The sequence below is a fragment of the Pogoniulus pusillus genome, chromosome 16 (genome assembly GCF_015220805.1).
Source record: "Pogoniulus pusillus isolate bPogPus1 chromosome 16, bPogPus1.pri, whole genome shotgun sequence".
Taxonomy (NCBI): domain Eukaryota; kingdom Metazoa; phylum Chordata; class Aves; order Piciformes; family Lybiidae; genus Pogoniulus; species Pogoniulus pusillus.
The window spans coordinates 12,584,113-12,603,134 of NC_087279.1; the positions used below are offsets into that span (position 1 = coordinate 12,584,113).

At 43.5% G+C, this 19,022-nt stretch overlaps 2 protein-coding genes across 4 annotated transcripts in view; both read left to right on the forward strand.

Moving 5' to 3' along the window:
- Window positions 1-7,628, forward strand: part of SFMBT1 (Scm like with four mbt domains 1) — a 73,893-nt gene extending 66,265 nt beyond the window's left edge. The window contains exons 17-21 of the mRNA XM_064156531.1: window positions 1,603-1,778; window positions 2,533-2,711; window positions 2,911-3,156; window positions 3,672-3,800; window positions 4,523-7,628. Coding sequence (XP_064012601.1) covers window positions 1,603-1,778; window positions 2,533-2,711; window positions 2,911-3,156; window positions 3,672-3,800; window positions 4,523-4,663 — 871 coding nt within the window. The 3' untranslated portion in view covers window positions 4,664-7,628. The remainder of the gene's footprint in view (window positions 1-1,602; window positions 1,779-2,532; window positions 2,712-2,910; window positions 3,157-3,671; window positions 3,801-4,522) is intronic.
- A 4,759-nt stretch (window positions 7,629-12,387) lies between these two features.
- Window positions 12,388-19,022, forward strand: part of STIMATE (STIM activating enhancer) — a 31,509-nt gene continuing 24,874 nt past the window's right edge. Inside the window, exon 1 of one of the 3 annotated variants that reach the window (XM_064156533.1) lies at window positions 12,388-12,665. In XM_064156533.1, coding sequence (XP_064012603.1) covers window positions 12,488-12,665 — 178 coding nt within the window. In that variant the 5' untranslated portion in view covers window positions 12,388-12,487. Of the gene's footprint in view, window positions 12,666-12,896; window positions 12,916-19,022 lie in introns of those variants that run through there. The other 2 variants (XM_064156532.1, XM_064156535.1) reach the window with 2 other exon arrangements.

Genomic DNA, 19,022 nt, shown 5'->3' on the forward strand with positions numbered 1-19,022 from the left:
CTCCCCAGTCTGCACTTGAACTTCTCACATTTCAGAGGAGAAATTGCTTATGGCATATCAAGATGCTGACAGCTATTAAAGTTCCAAATCTATAGGCATTTGTTTATGAATGTCTGGTGAAGTGCATTTGATTTTAACACTCCTTAATGTGCTAGCTGTGCTCTCCTACTGGCAGCTAGTGGTAAGGTAAGAGTGATGTAATGGTACAACATAGCATATACACTGGCAGACCTGTAGGTGAGGTGTAAGGTCATTTAATTCACCTGAAGATAAATGTCAGTATTTTAAAGCACAAACACATACTACTTAGGAATCTTCTCAGACTTTGATGGCCTTTCCTCATAGATTTCTCAGTGGACAAAGATTCTTCTGAAATTAAGCTATAGCAGTGCTCTGAAACAGCCCAGCACAGAAGTCTTTCCACAGCACCCCGCCCTAAATAACTCCCTGATTTTTCTGCTGAGCTTTTGAGTTGGAGCTTCTTTGTGAGATTATTTTGTGGCTAGGGAAAAAGAACAGGGATCATATTTACATATATTTGATAAATTCAAACATTCCTCTGTGGTCTAGTGATGCTCTTGTCATTGGACCACTCTGTTTGCATACTAGAGATCAGATCTTCTCCACTTTTCTGCATCGTTTTGACCATGTCAGTAATTCTTCTCTTGGATCTGTTTTGTGTGTAAAAAGACAGCTTTCCATGTGTTGAAGGATTGTTCTGGCTTTGGACAATAGGAAGATCATATGAAAGGCTCATATAAATAGGAGATGCAGCTGAGGAATAGAGAGAAAAAAAGCTTGGTTTCGTTAAAGTTGCTATGTGTTTTCTTTTGTCACAGCAGTGACACCAGGGATATCTGCACTATGATGACATAGCTCTTTTTTTTCAATGCATTAACTAGATAGTTGCATGCCTGAGACATCCCTAATAGCTATCAGCATGTGCCAGTAGCTGTGCTGGAGAACAAAGCAGAAATGATGAATGACTCTGGCAGATATTTCACAGTGCGGCTCTGTCAGTGTCATGGCAAGACTGCTGAACAAAAAGAAATCTCTTCTTAATTTAAATCAAACAGGAGCAATATGTGGAGTCATGGCAAGTGACTGTCCTGATGAATTGTTCAGTGTTAGATGGAAGCTGATTGGAAATGTGGCAGTAGTTCATTTGCTTGCCATAGCATGTGCATGGAACGGCTGTCTGCTGTTACCTTTATGATATGAACTGGTGCACTCTGGCTTGATTTTAGAGACCAGCTGTCCACATGACAATGGACACTTCTGCAGCCCCATAAACACAAAGAACCAAACCATCTGTGAGCAAAGAAAACAAAACATCTAAACTCTGGGTAGTCCTCTCAGTTGGTTTATGACAGTCACTGGCAGGGCAGTGTTGCTGTTTGGCACTGCAGGCATGTCTCTGCCGATGGCTTTTTTTCTTTGCTTCAGGATCTGTCTCCTGGATTTTTCAGTCCATAATGTTCCTCACTGATCACATTTTCCCTCAGTTTGATGTAAAATAATATTCTTGTACACCTCTCAACGAAATGTTTTCATGCTGGTAATGAGAGGATTCCTTAATGCTGACCACACTTGCAATGCTAGGTACAAAGGCAAGAGCTACCGTGCAACTGTGGAAGTTGTGAGGACAGCAGATCGAGTGGCAGACTTCTGTAGGAAAACATGCATCAAGTTAGAATGTTGTCCAAACCTCTTTGGCCCGCAGATGGTGCTGGATAAGTGTTCAGAGAACTGCTCCGTCCTGACAAAGACTAAATACAGTGAGTAGGTCACAGATTTCAAACTGAGGTGGGGCTTGGGGGGTTATGTTTTGGTTTCTTCTGGCTTTGACTGCGGAGAAATCCAAAATAAATTGCTTTGTGTACACAAGGAGCATCTCAAGCACTGTGCACACAGACATACAAAATACCATTTGTCAGTGTGTAGTGGAGAAGAGTTAATTCTGTATTAAGCGGTATAACCATGGCTTGACTTTTTGGTGTGTGCACAAATCTTTTCTCAAGACAACTTTTGGGACAGTAGCTGACTCAAAGATTGTAATTTAAGTGGCACTGTAAGTGCTTTTACTAATTTGCTGTGGAACAAAATAAAACACACTCCAATCTTTTTCTTAGCATTTAGATATTTTTTTTAGAGCTTTTTAATCTAACTTCAACCATTTGACACTGTAAGAACAAGCAGCACTTTGAGGCCATATTTAATAATGACAAAAAGTGGCAGTAAATTGGACCACTCTGTGGCTGATGATTTTTTTTGTATAAAGGCTAACAAGTGGGGCCTCTCAGAGGTAAAGAAAATAAATCTTTGTAGGGCAAAGAGAATTGATTAGTAACTCTTCTTCCTTAAACCAAACTGAAAAGGGAAGCAGAGACATACTCATTCTGAATGTTTGCAGATCTGGGATTTCTGCTGGCAAATGTCCTAGTGATTTTCCAGTCCTGATGATGGACAAAGGTTAACTGGTGACATTGAAGGTGCATTTCAACGTGATGCTCCTTTCTTCTGTCCTGGTAGCGCACTATTACGGAAAGCGGAAAAACAAGCGGATAGGTAGGCCTCCGGGTGGCCACAGCAACCTGGAAGTAGCCATGAAGAAACCAAATAAAAGACGAAAGAGACGAAAAAATTTTTTTGTTCATAAGAAAAAACGTTCTTCTACTTCAGTGGATAACACTCCAGCGGGATCTCCCCAGGTATGAGACTGCCAATGCCTTTACTAGATACCGTATGTGACTTCTTAGCAGCTTCATTTGAAACAACAGACTGCTAGTTCCTTGTAACCTCAGGTTACAGCTGACAAATGGGTGGCAATTCTACCTTTTGTCCTAAGCTTCCCTTTTTTTGCCATTTAATTTCTTTTTTTCTTTTCTTTCTTTTCTCATGACCCTTCAGGGCAGTGGGGCAGAAGAGGAGGATGACCAGGATGAGGTAGATGAAGAGTCTCTGTCTGAAGATAGTACCTCAGAGCACCCAGATGAATTGCTTGAGGAATCAGAAGTGTCAGAGAAGAAATCGGTGTCGTCCTCTCCTACACAGAGTGAACTGTCTCATTCTCTGGCTCAGGACCGAGACAAGCGGAAGAGGAAGCTCAGGACCTTTTCCTTTTCTGATGATGAGAATAAACCTCCTTCACCAAAGGTAACTTGAAACACAGACTTCTGTTCTAGCTTGCCTGCTGTTAGGCAAGCACAAATATCTTCAGAGTATTAATCATTGTACAGGTGTGCCCATAAAATACTCTGTTACCTCATAAAGGACATTATGAAGACACTACAGAATCATTAAAAATTGTGATTTTATGATTACATTGATATTATGGGACTGTAATAAAGACTGAACAGAAGACTGTAGACAGAATGGTAAGCTTTATGTTTCCCAGCTGCTAGCCCTCTTGCTTCAACCAGAGCAGTGGTGTGGTGTCAGCCAAACCCTGGGTTCCAGTCCCTGCTGACCTGCTCTTAATGGTGTTACAGCCCCTAGCTCATCACAAAGCTGTTGTGCGCTTCTTTGCTAACCAAGGAACCTCTGCGGCTTGAGATCTCGTTAGAGCTTTAGTTGGCAGCTGAATGTTTGAGTGTGGAGGAGTAGAGAGGAGTGTTGATCCATTGCATATGTAATGTTTTGGGAATTCTTGTGCTGGGTGGTTTGTCTAGGAAATGAAGGTGGAAGCTGCTGAAAAGCTGCAGCTGGACAGTAACCCTCTGGACTGGAGCGTGGCTGATGTTGTACGATTCCTCAAATCCACTGACTGTGCACCACTGGCAAGAATTTTCCTTGATCAGGTATTATTTTCTGTCTGTTAAAATACTGAGTCTGTCAGTTTGTATCCAATCCTCTAATGAAACACAAAAACAGACTAACTCAAATTTTGTACTAGGGGTTTAAGGAGACAAACACAGGCAGAACCATGTGCAGTTTGAGAGGGGATTGTTAAAGGAAGAGTCAGAATTTTTCAGATTTCTTAATATGGTGGAGGATGTTTTGGTTTGTGGAGCATCTGAATCCCAAACCTAGGGGATGCCTAAAACCAGGCAAATGTTAAATACCACTTGCTGTTCTGCAGAGTAGCTGCAGCTGTCACAGGGTTACACAGCTGCACAAGTGAATATTGTCTATCAGATCTCTTGTACTCGAACTAAGTGGTTTATGGTCGATGTTCTAGAAGATTGACTTTTCCTTCTAGAACCTCTCTTTCTATAGAAGGACGCAGAGGTTAGGTAAAATTACACTCTGCATGAAATGTCTTTGGCTTCTCTTGTCAGGTTGATTTTTCTTCACAATAGCATCCCATAAGATTCTGTGCCTTTTAGCTGGTGAATTTGAACTGACATTTTCCGAAAGTAGTTAGTTTGTTGTGAGAGAGAATTTTCAAGCTGCCTGGAGGAGCATGAGAGAAATGTCTAATTCACAAGTGGTCACAGATCTGAATTTACAGCAAGTCAAAGCTGCAGGAGCAGGGAAAATGGAAACGTGAAGTCACTATGGAGTTTTTGTCTTCTGACAGGAAATCGATGGCCAGGCACTGCTGCTGCTGACCCTGCCCACCGTTCAGGAGTGTATGGACTTGAAGCTTGGGCCAGCTATTAAACTTTGCCATCACATTGAGAGGGTCAAACTTGCCTTTTACCAGCAGTTTGCTAACTGAGGAGCAGCCAAGTTGATGTGGACCTTTGAAGCACAACTACAAGAACATGCTCCCTTCTCTCCAGCCAGAAAAGCCAAATAAAGTTAAACTGAGGCCCTGGTGACCTGAGAGCATCTGTCGGCCTCAGCTTTTCACTTCAACAAGGGGAAGACGACATCTGGAGCAAAATGCCAATGCAAACACAGGGGCTACTCTACCAGCTGCCAGCTTGGGAACACAATAGTCTCTTGCTCTATGGTTCCCTTTTTTTAATGTATTTTTTACTGATTACAGAAAAGTCTCCTCTGGTGGGAAATGACATTTCGATAGTTCTGTTGGCACAGAACTTTAAAAGCGGAAGCAGATCCTGTTTACGTTAGCATGTAGGCTGCCAGAAATAACCTTTCTCTGCTCCTGGTGATTCACAGAATCCCCTTCCCTCCCTGTGGACGAACACTTGCTCTTACCACAGCACTGGCTTTGGAATGTGCTTTTTGCACATTCGTGCGTTAATGTTGATTTGTTCATTGTTAGGACAACAATGTGGCCACAGGGTTCTGAATGTACAGTACAGCAAGAGTGTGGTTCCATTTGGAGTTTCTTTCTTTATTTTGGGTTTTGTTTCATTTTTGTTGGGGTTTTCTTTCAGTTTGGTTTTACTACCTGTGTAGCCTGAATAATAGAAGCGATGAACTAAAAAGGGAGGGGATCTGCTCTTTCTGGACTAGTCATCTGTCACTGCCACTGCACAGCAGTTTCTCTTCTGTAGGGACGTCAGTAGTACAAACCAGTGTCAGCACACAGAGCTTCTCTGCCAGAGCTTTAGCTGGAACCTGTGTAGGCTTAACCTGGATGTTACCATTTTCTCAGCTGTCAGAAAATGTAATTGTTTTGCACTTCTCTTACAGGTGGACTGTAGGAAAAAAGGAGGGAAAGAGAAAGTGGCTTTTCATTTTTTATATTTTGGTTGTCAGAGAATTGTGGTTTTTTATTAATTGTGTAAAGTTATTTCTCTTTTATTACAGCATCAGCTGATTTTTGTTTTGCTGCCTGAACATGTTTTTAGAGAACAAACTGAGGAAACTACCATCAATTGAGGACTGCAATTTAGTTCTATCAGTGGAAACTGTCTTATGAACACAACTTTGTATTTTTAACTATTTACAGCTGCTCAAGGTCAAGACTAGATGAAAATGAGATTGGGTGGGATGAGAGTTGTGTGCTTTGGGTTTGGAGTTTTGTTTGTTCGTTTCATTCTGTTTTTAACCAGAGGAAAGAAAAAGGGACAGAGAGACATCTAGTTTCATCAGTAGGCCCACAGTAGGAGGAACTGCTGATTTTAATTTTCCAGGGTAATAAAATCCTATCAGCCACTTGCTTTACACTAAGTATCAGGACTTACATTACTTTCCATTAAAGAAGTGAGGAAATTTGCATCAAGCTCAAGATCTGCATCAAATAAGCGTTAGGTTTCAGGTGGTTTGCATTCATTCACACTGCCTGTCTCAGAGTATTTGGAGGAGCCTAAGCAGAAACTTGATGTGTGCAGCCCTAGTCCTTTATTTCCTATTCAGACATGTTTTTGCACAAGAGCAGACTGCCCCGGCATGCTAAGGTGTTGGAGGTAGGAGAGGGCTCACTTGCCAGTATTTTAGGAAAGAGATGTTTTGTGGCTGATGATAAACACTTGTTACTCTGATCAGATGGATTGGTTCAGCATCTCTTAGGCTAATGTGACCCATTATTTTGATGCTGTGAGATGTAGGATTCAGTGAGGAGGTAGTTTCTAAACTAAGAGCTGAGTTTGCACAGTCTGTGTGTGTATCTGCCACATAGGTGTTGAGGGGGAGTTATCTCCAATGAAAACTGAAATAGGCAGAGCTGAAGAACTGAGGGTTTTCCTTTGCTCCTTCAAATAACTGCCTAGTCAAGGCAGAGCTATTTGCAGAAGTGCTAAAATCAGATTTATATTTTTCCATTCCAGAATCAAAATGACAATGTCAGGCTGTTTACTAGTTGAGTATTCGTGAGGGAGGCCAGTGTGTAGCTAGGACAATTTTTTTTTCCTCCCAAGTTGTAAGCAGTCTGAAAACATAATTAAATTGAAATTAAAGTGCCCCTTTTGTTTCTCACACCAGACACGTGGCCAATAAATGGATGTTTTGGCTCTTCACACTGTGCTTAGGTAATCTGGCTGTGCTCCATTCCCTAAGGGCAAGCTCAGTGATATGCCATTAGGCCTGAAAAAAAAATTGGAAGCAACAGTGCTGCTTTGTTGTCAGTGTCTTCTCTTGAGACATTCGACCAGCAGAGAACTTGTGCACTGGAAGATGATGCTCTTGAATCTAGTTCTCCAGGATTTGCAGAATTCTATTACACTGATGCCCAGCAGAATTGACTTGTACAGCCAAGAAATGTTGCTTCCACCTTTTCCCATGGACAGATAGGTGTCTTTCTGAGCAGTTGTCAGGAGAGAACAGAGCTTAAAGGGTAATTTAGTGAACCTGTTAACATGGTGCCTAGGGTTTTAAATACAAACGTCATACTTCTTTTCCTCAGTAAATAAAGCAGTCAGCAGTTTCAGAGATGAGTGGGATACTTACTGGTCACCTTTGGCATGTTTTATAGGCTGGATTTTTCTGCCTTGTTTTGGGAGGCACTGACAGTCTGGTCCCAATGGGATCTATTTTTGTTGAGATTTTCAAAAGAAATGTTTTCATTATTTGTGAAATGTTTTTATGCTGCACATGGGTACTGTACACTCTGTTTCCTGGAAAAAATGCACTCTGTTTTATTGCTGGATTTAAAAGGGATAATTGGGGCTTTGTCTTGATGGATGGTGTTTCTACTTGACTGTGTTTCAAGTTCCTCTTTCTCTATGTGTGGCAGATGACACAACTGCACTTAAATTTCTTCATCTTACTCCAACACAGCTTGAAGTCAGCTGTTCCAGTTGCTCTGTTTAATTAAAACTGGATTTTGGGTAGCTGATGGCTGAATCTTGGCTTTGGGTAGTACCAATGTTTCACCTGCAGTTGTTGCTGGGACTGCAGTAATTTAGGTTTCAGGGGTCTGTGCTGTCCTCTATCACACCATTCGCCATAAGATAGAGCAAAGCTGGAGTTGAGGAGAAAGGCAGTGATGTCTTGAGTACAAGACAGTGAGCCCTCCGCTGGGCCTTATGTACTGTTGGTGTGGAAGTCACAAGAAAATTTCCCTTGCAGGCCTTTTGAGGGGTTGTATTCTTGCTTGTCTTATTTTCACATACCTTGTCGTCTTGATTTTGCACATCATAGCTTTAGAAACCTGTTGGTGCCTCCATATGGCTATCATCCTGTGCTAAGTTTAGCCTTCTTAAGGCAGAAAAGATTTTGTTGAGTCACTGTAGCAAGCCTTCTGCACCAACACAAGGATTCCATAATAGAGAAGTATTTAACCTCCAAAAATGTCCTGGAAGGTTAATGTGGTAGAGTTATGCCCCAAAGCATGAGCAGCTTACCGTCCATCCTAAACTGAAAACAGGTATAGCACTGATACGGTGAATGAAGACTACTTGTTTCTTATGCTGAATGTTGCTCTTTGAGGAATGAAGTGAAAGGCAGAATCATTTGTGTGTGGCGTAGAACTCCACGAGTGGTTGCAGTCTCTCCTGGGGTTAATGGAAATAGAGATGCAGAGTTTGGGAGTGGTTGTTGAGTTTACTTTCTCTAGTCACAGCTTTCAGCGGTATTTTGTTGTTGCTTTAGGATTTGCTAATGTTTGTTCTTGATTCCAATGATGCTTTAAAGGAGGGAAGGAAGGAGTATTTAGCTGCTAGGTCCACAGAAGTGTAAATGTATTTACAGTTGATTGGACAAAGCACTCCACTCTTCTGTGTGAAGTACAAAGACTTCATGTGTTATTAGCGAAGGCAAAGTGGCTTGTGAGATTTTTGAATGTAACAAAATAGGCTTCAAAACTATAAAGCTCGAATTGGATACTGGATACCTTTGGACCAAATCTGTTGTTAGAGGAGAATATACTATATGAAGTAGCCTTACCAGAAAGCCAAAAATACGATGATCCTATACTCCTTAACCAGTCCTGTCACATAGTGGCAGACTGGTTACTGCCTACTGTGAGCTCAAATTACCTAGAAGTAACTAAGCACAAAGACTTAGGCTCTGTCAGGAGACTTCAGATGTTTGCTGAAGGCTCTATTTTAAAGGGGCTGTGTGCTGAACCCCCATTTCAGAGTGCTGCCAACCTTCCCCAAACACACATGTAGCCTTGTTTTCAAAGGCAGCCTTTTGGGTGAAGGGTAGGAATGGGACCTGGGAACACCAGGTACAAGAAGCCTCTTTTATTGCTTATATGTTTTTCTGGGGGAAAAAAAGAAAAGCTATAATAATCTGTATTGCAAAAATGAGTTAAGGTTAGTGACACTTTTTGTCGCCATGGTCACTTCTAGCTTCCTCAACATCACATCTGTTGCTTGGAAACACACCAGACACAGAAATGGACTTTCTGATGAGAAAACAAAGTTATTCTGTTAGGTGCAAAGCCAGCAGTGTTTGGCTCAGCTTTAAGCCATGGGAGCGAGCAGGTCTTGCGCTGATGAAATTGAGAGGCAGTAGGTTCTGACTGACTTAGCACAAGCATGGGCAGAGAGCCTGTGTAAGTCCTCTAGCCTTGCACAGTTCCAGAGGAACGGGCCTTCTGCTCAGCTCAAGACACAGGGGCAGCTCATTCGAGTTGCATGAATGAATGAACAGCAAAGTCCGGGCACAAATAAATTCTTGCCAACTCTGGAAGTTGTTGAGCACCAGTTTCCAAGAAACCTCGTGGAAAAGAAACCCAAACAAACCAAACACAACGACCTGGAGGTGTCATGTTTCTCCTCTTCTCTTTCATTTTCTTTTCTTTTTTTTAATTATTTCTATTTGAAATAAATTTTAAATAATGTTTGCTGACAATCAGAGGTCTTCTAGGAGACTCTACCCTGAAGGGTGCCTGCTCACCACCTATGGGCCTCTTTCTTATACTAACTCATTGGAACTGATGCACTTTTCCTGTATTTTGCCTTTTTTAATTAGCTGCTTGTTCTTAAACAAAGATTTAAACACATATTGTGTTGTGTTCCTTCTGCTTGTTGTTTTACCTTTCTTTAGCTTTTAAATATATATATATATATATATGCAGTGAGACTGAAGTACTACATGGAAGAGAAACATGCACAAGAAACTATGCCTATTAAGTCCCACCATTGTTTGAGCAGGTGTAACAATTTAATCAGAGGATTTTTTTAAAACTATTTTGGATGGATATTTTGCTTGTTTTGTCTGTAAATAGTGTACATAAGTTTGTGGTATATGACAGTTTTAAGTGGTTGTAAGAAAATTAAAAAAATATACTTCAACTGTTACTGATGGCTTTGGTCTTACTCCTGCTTGCCATGAGCAGTTCTCCATCTTACAGAAGCGTGGGGGAAGCTGCAGGATGTGTGCCATTGCTTGCGTGGACCATATACATACCACTAGCATGGGCTTCGTGGTAAAGCCTGAGTGGGTTGGAAACAGTTCCCTCAAAAGCAGAGGTCCCATTTATCTAAGCCTTCTTCCGAGGTAACAGATTTTGTCTCGCACAAAGCCCAGAGCTAACATACAGGAGCTAAAGCCAGAACCTACAGTCCAGGTAATTTTGGTTTTTTACTTTCTTTGAACACAAAGAAGCAAACCTTGCAGGTGGTGCTGCTCCTCCTGTGTAGTTTTGTAAAGGTTTACACTACCCCGTCAAGTTGAAACGTTAAAGGGATCTGGCTTTGCTTTGTTTGAGTAACGTCAGGGTCCACAGGATGTTTCAGAAATAGGTCAGCCTTGCAAAGTTCTTGTTTCCTTACTTGGCATTCCAGCAGATTGTACTTGCATTTTCCTCAGGACTTGTTTCTTGGCTGCACTTCAGTTGTCTTGAACTGGTTTTATACTGCGCACAGAATATGCATAGGAGTGGGATGAAGCTGATTTGCTTAACGCTGTCTTTAAACATCTATAAATATGTAGAATTTAAGGTAAATCTTTTACTTGCTTTCAGAGAGAGCCATCTGCTTGAGAGAAACCTGAAGACTTGTGAATAGCACAAATCAGGAGGCTGTGTCTTGTCTGCCACAGGTTTCAGAAGGGCTTACAGGAGTCGTGCACAGCTGAAAACCCTTGAAGGAGTATTTTTGGAGAATCATCTATTTTAATGACTAGAGTCTAGAGTAACATGGATCATAAGCTCTGCAAGGTATGTTTCCAGATTCATGCCTGAAACATAAATTTTATGTACTAAAAGCATTGGGTGAATCTTTAACCAGTGTAAGCGTCCATGTCACGTACGTGTTAAAAGTGTCACCCTCAGAAGCAGTTGTGAAAGCTTAAAAACTACTCCTGGGCCACAAATAAATAGGTCAAGTCCATATCTGCAGTGCTTGATGGTAGTGATACTTGCCTGCAAGGAGGAGGACAAGCAGCCTACTTTGGGCCTTGCCTTTTCTTTTAGATTGCATTTGCACTCCTAAACGCGTTTAGCCTTTGATGCAGCTCAAAGCATAGGAGCGTTGACTTGAGGTGCAAGAGGCAGCGAGCAGTGCACTTTGGCTGTGTGCTAAGTCAGAGAACTGAGAGCATTTCTTTTTCTAGCTGCAACTTTCCAGGCATTTATGGCACAGCCTAAATATCAGAGAAATCACTGCTGTGTGCCAGCACTGTTCAGCATTGCCTGCCAGGAAGGACAGTCACGTAGGTGGCTGTGTAAGATAGATGCAACCAATCTCTATTTGAGCAACTCTTGCTTCATGTGCTCTGCTCAGATTACTGATACTTACTGTAGTTTCTGGGTCATGCTTAACAAATCATATTTAGACTGGGATTTGAATTATTTAGAGAAATTCAGAAGAGCAGAGTAAGACAAAACTCCAGCATGCTGTGACCTGGGCTGATCCTGCACTAAAAATAAGAGCCTGAACTTGAGTGCAGTTCTGCCTTGTTCTGTAAAGCAAGTGTAGGGCACGATGGCGTGGGTCAGACTCATTGCTCAGCAGGTACATTTCCTGGATGGAAGTGCTGATTTGTTGTAGCCGTTGCGCCCCTGGTAGCCTTTTTAAAAGAACATTTTTGCTAAAGAATCCAGGTATCTTTTTTTCAGGTTGGTGTCAAACTGGCCTGACCTGTGGGTGTGAGCTGTAGTTGTCAGGTGCGGGCGGCTGCGGTTCTGACGCAGCCTTTAGGCTGTTAGAAACCTGTCTAGGTGCTGGAGCCAGGTGGTGCTTGTGGCTGCTGGCTGGCAGTGTCTGGCTTCGGTGAGTGGAGTTGTCCGGAGGGCTGTCAGCCCTTCTCCAACAGCAACGAGAATGCTTGGAGCCAGTATTCTGAATGGAGCCCGCTCCAGCTCTTTTCCGTCTTCTCTCCTTCCCTTGTCGTTCCTTTCTCCTCCCCTCTCCCGCAGAGGTGCCCGCGGATAAGGCCTCTCTGCCGCCGGCGTTGCCAGCCGGAACATTTGGTCTGGGGCCTGCGTTGGTTTTTCCCTCGAGAGGGAGAGGCCGGACAGTTCCCTTCCTTCCCCGAGCGCTGCCAGCCTGCGCTCCGTCGTGCCGGTGCCGCTGCCACTCCGCTCCTCCGGCGGCGGCAGAAGCGGCAGTGCTGAGGGCAGGGGGCGGGGCGCGGGGCTCCGCCGGGCCGGGGCCCGGCCAATGGGGGAGCGGTGACGCAGCGGGGCGGGCGGCGAGGCACAGGAAGCGGGGCGGGGGCCGCGGCCTCGCTCGCCGGTCGCGACGTCGCCGACACCTCCGCCATGCGCCCCTGAGGCGGACGCTGGCCGGGCCTCGTCATGGGGGCGCCGCCGCCGCCTAACGGGAGCCTCGGCCTTACCGACAGCTCCCCGCTGCCAGGCGGGGGAGCGGCGGTGGGGCCGGGAGACCGTGGCTGCGAGAACGGGGCTCTTATGGACAGCTTCGGCATCTTCCTTCAGGGGCTCCTGGGCGTCGTGGCCTTCAGCACCCTCATGTGTGAGTGGCGGCGGGGGCGGGCCGCGGCCTCCGGGCCTCGCCGGCTTGGTGCGGCCTGGCAGTGCGGGGCAGTGAGGGGGCGGGGGCGTGCCGCGGCCGGGACGGGCGCCTTTCTCCCGGGCTTGGTTAATGGGGCCGCGACCTCGCTGCGCTGCCCCTAGGCCGTCCAGGGGAAGTGTTAGGCCGTCCAGTATCACGGACAGGCCGGACCGTGGAGGCCCGCGGCGGCCTCGGGGAAGCGTTGAGCCAGGTGAGCTGGAGCGGAGCCGTGAGGGGAGCCCAGGAAGGCCTGTCCGCTGTTCCCTTCTTGCCTGGCGGGGTCCGTGCCCCAGCGGGGCTGGCGTGTGGCGCTAGCGTAGCACCGCCGTGCTGCCCGAGGGAGCGGCTGACGGCTGTCGGAGGCAGGTGTTCAGGACGGACAGCCTTGTTTCTGACAGGCTGCGTTTCGATTGCTTCAAGGAAATGCACTTTCTGAATTTTGTGCTCCTAGTGTTTGCACCCATGCTGATACGGTATGTCGCCTCGGGGGTGCGTGTTCGGCTTTGAATAGGACCGGCGAGATGTGGTGTGTGTAGAGTTTAGTTAGGCTAGATCAACTTTGCTCCCAGCGTACCGCGTCATGTCACCAACAGTAAAGTAAGAGACACTTGTTTAAATCACACCACGCTGTGCTGTGCTTTCTTAGAGTGTGTGCTGCCGGTGAGTGAGCTCGTGTGGCTGTTTTCAGCAGCTCAGCTGATGAGCAGTAACTTGTTAGGTTACTCCTTTGAGTTCGGTAGGAAGGTGAGAAAGGCTGGAGGCTGCAGTGACTCCAACATTGCCTGCTCCAAGGGAATAAGAACATGGAACACTACTAGCAGGTTTTTTTCTCAGTCATACACTGTGTAGTTAGTGTCGTTTCAGCTGAGGAGTGAAAAACAAGCCCAGTAGCAGACTATGAAGTTGCTGTTAACAAAATGTGGGGGAATGAGAAGGGAACATCAGGTACAAGTGTTTTGCAGTTTGATCTAACGATCAAGATCCTGTTTACATTAGGATTGAACTGATGACCTACGGTGCTAGTGTCATACACATGGTTAAGTAAAAATATTTCTAGCACTCCATGTGCATAACTCAGTGTTCCAGTCACGTTAACAATTGCATTGCTCTTACAAAAGCTATGTGTGTGGCTGTCGTCATTAGCTTACTGCATCACAACACTAGTCACGGGTGTCATGTTTGGTTAATCAGAGCATCCTCATAATGAGGAGTTTCAGCAGTTTCCAAGGAAAAATACTCTTAATTCCATAGCTGTCAACATGTACACATCATTAGGAGATAAAAATAGATAATTCCTATGGATTGTGTATCAAAAGGTGAACAACTCCATGTGTTATTTGCCAGGGCAGTAACTTTTTTTGTGGAATTGGTGTCACTTTAGGCACTTTACAGTAACACTGGAATACCCAATGAAGTTAAGAAAAAGTAAATACAAAAAGTATGTCCTAGGAAAATGAAGGCCTGATTGTTAGCTGCATTCCCAAAGTGCAGGCTGGTTAGATCTTTTTAAACCATGAGCTGGTAGAAGGAAATCATCAATGAAGTTCTTTCAGTTGTGGAAGAAGGGAATGAAAGGAAGGCAGCCAGTCCTCGCAGTGATACTAATGAGAAAGGGAGTCTTGTTTCCACAGGAGATTAGAGGGGGGGGAAAGTTACAATTTTTACACTTGGCAATGCTTACCTTTAAAAAGAGAAGGATAGGTATGTTTGTCCCAGTTTTGACAGCCTCGTTCTTTTCCAATTTGGGCCTCTGCCCTAGCAGGAGGAACCATACAGATCAGTGACACTGGCAGCTGTCTCACTTTGTGCTGCGTTATGCTGGAAGGTTTGGTAGGATTCTGTCTGCTGCTTTTGCTGTACATTTCTGCCCTTTTGATATCATACATAAAACATGTGGTATGTGGCCTCAGCAAGTTCATGTGACAGATCTGATGTGACAGAGAAGCAGGAACATGTTTGGGAGGGAGAATGTAACCTCTTCTTAGGAGTCACCTCTGCACAGCTTCTGGAGCTGGACCACAAAGGCAATACAGCCAGAAAAATAAAGACAGAGATGTGGTTGTTTTCAAACTGGAGTATTTCCTTGCTCTGGTCCTGTAGCTGTGTGGCACATTAGAGGATAGTGCTGAGGGAGAACCTGGCACAGCTGTGAAGGCTGTGGGCCTCCATTTTGAACAGCTTTAATTCTCCCTGGACTGGGCTGCTTCTACTGTTCTCCTCCGTTAAAAGCCAGCAGAGTTGTTGATATTTATGTTTACCTAACAAAGACCAAGTCACTTGTCTTTTGGTTATTTTGGTGTTTTTCTTAAAACCCTAGGAGGAGTTGTTTTAATACTTTGGCTGTGATTAGTGGTGCAGAAACACTTTTTCAGCAGAGAAAGAAAGTAACAGCAACAGAGATTATACAAGTGGTTTTTTCCTTAGAAAAATACTTGATTTGACATGTAAAGAGTAAGAATTCTTGGTAAGTGGCTGTATCAAAGACTGACCCAGACTTGCCCTTTTCTAGAGAAATTTTGCCATAGTTGTGTTCAGTGGGATGAAGATTCTTTTTTTTCTGATCATAGTAACCAGCTCTAAGAAGAGGGAGATTTTGCTGTGCCTCATTAGTAGGTGTTCATCTACAAATGGCTGAAGGAGTATGGTTAAGCAAAATTGCTCAAGATCTGACACTGCTATTTGCCACCCTTGGGCATGCACCTATCCAGTTGCTGTAAAGTTACCTTATTAACTGACCTGCCAATAACAGTGGTTAAACTTAATCTTTTAAGTGCTAAAATGTCATTAAATGTCAGACTTGCAATTTGTTTAAGACATAGTGGCTCTCCAACAGAGTCACTGATTCCTGCAACTATATTCTAATACTTCAAATATTTTCTAATATTTCCATGCACTTCAAAGTTTTTTTCCCCCAGGCACATTTGCAGCCTACTTTTTGTGGCCCCTCTAAATTTACACAGCCAAGAACTGACAGATAATTTATCATTTTGAGTTGACAAAATCATCATTTGAAACTAAATCTGAAGTTTTGTTTTCTTTGCAGCTCTTGTCCCTCTGTTCTGCTGCACAGAGAATGAAGATAGGTTTAAATTCCTGTCTTATCTCTCAGCCTTTTAAAGAAGTGATTTTGTTTTGTTATCTTCAGATTCAAATATAAAACCTGTTGTTAAGCTCTCTCATGGAAGATGGTTTTGCTAGTTATCATCTATCCTGGACTTATACAGGAGACTCCCTAACCCTGTTAACCAAGGAGCAGAGGCTTCATTCACACTGGGTTTTATTGCCATAAGATCTTTAAGACCTCCCAGATCTTATCCTCCTGTGCACTCTCTGTAAGAAAGTGTTGCCACAGGTTAGAGCAATGAGGTTCTCTCCTGTTGTCTGAATCCATAGCAAATGTACTTAGTGCTATTGGAGCCCACCAGTGTGCTGTCTTTAATCACTGTACATTAATCTTTACCTCTCTGAATTCAGCTCTCTACTACCAGAGGAGCATTGAAGCAATTTCACCCAAACACTACAGATGTTCTAGTACATCAGAAGTCTTCCAGACACTGGACTAGATGACTTCTTTTGATTCCCTGCTAATCACAGGCTCTAACTCACTGCCAAAGGGAACTAACTGATTATAGTCTACCTCTTTTGGGGAAGTCTGCTTGGACTGGCAGCCCCTTTGGATTCTGACTGCTAATTCTCAAGTCTGTTAGCCTGATCTTCTTGAAGTCTGTTGCATAATTTTGCACCTCTTCTTCCTGCTTGAGTACACATAATTTTCCACCCCACTTTATTTAAGCTAAGCCACTTCATAACAGGAAGTCTTAATGGGTTTCCCCTCATGGAAAAGATGTGTTTGTGCCTCAGGTCAGTAAGCCAAAAGTAATGCTTTTTTCAAAGTTTGCCATTCTAATGCTTGTGTCTTACTTCTTGAGAATCTTGATTTAAAATTATGGGCCTGCTTCATAGATGTCTGGGTATTTTTCAGTGCTGTAGTTATGATTTTATTACTGATTCCACAAAACTGGTTTGAAATATTTTCTCTCTGTGTGTAGTGTGATGTGTTTTGTCAGTAATTCTGAGCACCTGCTGAGCATTTTCTCGTTAGGCTGTTACTGGTAATGAATGGTTAGAGAGAGGAGGTAGCCAGTATTTCCACATTTACTATGCAGGTGTAGTTATAAATAATACAATTTGTATCAGCCAAACCTGCAGGAAAACATGGGGGAAAACCCATTGCCAATCCCTTTATCCCATCTGACACAAACTCTTAAAAGTGCTTCACTTTGAATATGTAGTTTATTTACTAAGCTGTTTGTCAGAAGACTAATACCTTATCAGAGCATGGCTATGTTTGGTTTGGGATACTGAGAAACAACTAAGAAATTAGATGTGAGTTGTGTTGACAATTTATTGAAATAGAAAAGTCATTTGATCCCTTGCAGATAAAAGGTTCATTCCCATCTGGAAAATTCATATGTATGTGTATATGTGTATGTGTGCTATGAAAGAGAACAAAGTAACAGCTCCACATACTTTTTAATGGCTTTATTGCAGTTTGTACTCACAGGGAGAAGGGCAAAAGCTTCTCTAGTTAGCAAAAGTGAAATCACTTGGGTTCAGGTGCAGTGAGCAAGTAGATTTGCCAGTGAGGGTCACAGCTAGAAAAAAATACAGCATCTTTTATAGGAATTGTTTCTAGTTTTCAAGGTCCTCTCTTCATGAACAGTTTTGTAAAGAAAATACCTTAAAAATGGCACACTTAATTTACTTTATAGTGAGATTAACCCACCTTAAGCCATGCAAGGAAAGTGAATGTTTCTTTGTATAATAAGCTATCACAGCAGGTAGTTTTGTGGAGAACCAAAGGTTTAGGAAAAATGTGCCTTTCAGAGGAACAGTTTCATATTTTTGTCAAGGCAAGGGGTCATTTTTATGGGGCATAATGTTCTAGAGAGCAGAAACTTGAAGAAATTAACGCATTCCAGTGGCCTTTCAACAACAAAAGACAAAATCAAGCTTAAGAAAAGCCGTTAGATACATAAGAACTAAAGCATATGATTTCCAGTTGTTTTCCATAGCAATTTTCTTTCTGCTTGAGTAGATTTAAAAGGTGAGAAAATGGCAGGGAGTTGACTTTGATACTCCATCACACCAGCAGTGAAATACAGGCTTCTGAACAACGATAATAGGTTTATTCTACATAGCAACTTCCTAAGGTGTAGGATAGTGTCCTTCTGGCAAGGCAGTGTTCTATTAATAAGCACATTCTTTTAGAAGATTTGATGCTATCCCAACTTGGTAATATCCCAGCCTTAAATGTATTCACCTCAAGTGACACAAGTACACGTTCATGTGAATTGCTGAGATGCACCTCAGAAGCATCCCTTGTGTGCCTGATTTCACAGCCTGTCTCCTACAGAAGTCTCAAATCAAACAACACATTTCAGCAGTATGAAAATACAAAGTGTTGTACTTGCACATGCTTTATTGTGTTTCCTAGAACCCTTCAAAGATAGGTTCCTGCTGAATTGCTACATAGATTCAGAACTTGCATTCCAGTGTGTTTGGCGTTACCTAGGATTGGGCAGTCTTGAAAGGACTTTAGAGACCACTTTCAGGTATCACAGCAGTGGGAATGAACTCTCCTTAGGGTGAAAGAGGATGAATAAGATACGCTGTTGAACTCTTTAAAAAGCAAGACTGGGGCAGGGAGCGAGGGCAGAATAATTTCTACAAAAGGAGAAGGTGAAAACAACTCCAGTCCGTGGAAGCAGTAAGCAGAGTTGTTCATCGTCAGCCAGGCGGGTGGCTGGGCTGCGGCTCGGCCCCCGGGGAGGACCCTGGACAGCTCCGCCGGGAGCCAGGGGCGGGCAGAGCTGCCCCGAGGTGCGGGGTTGGGCTTTAGGTTAGTGCTGCACGTGTACAGCAAATAGCATTGGTACTTGACAGCCAGGGTGTAGGTTTGGATGACAGGATGGGGCAATGCAATCTCTTCTCATCTGGCTGGAGTGATGGTAGTAGAAAGAAAGAAGTTGTTTTGTCCTCATGTTCCTTCGGGACCAATCTATGGTAATTAGTAATGATCAGATATCCTAGTGGAGTATGCTAGAGAACAGCCATTATTCTGCAGGTTAAGTGTCTGCTTGTGGCTGCAGGACTTGGAAAAGCCCTGTGAGGGCACTTTGGTCACGGCCAAGTAAATTATGCCTTATAATGATCAAGTGTTTTGTTATCCCCAGATGGTGAGATATCACATGCATCTATGTTACATTACTGCTGCTTGTTTGTTTTAAATAAATCATCAGTCCCTTCAGTGTCTCT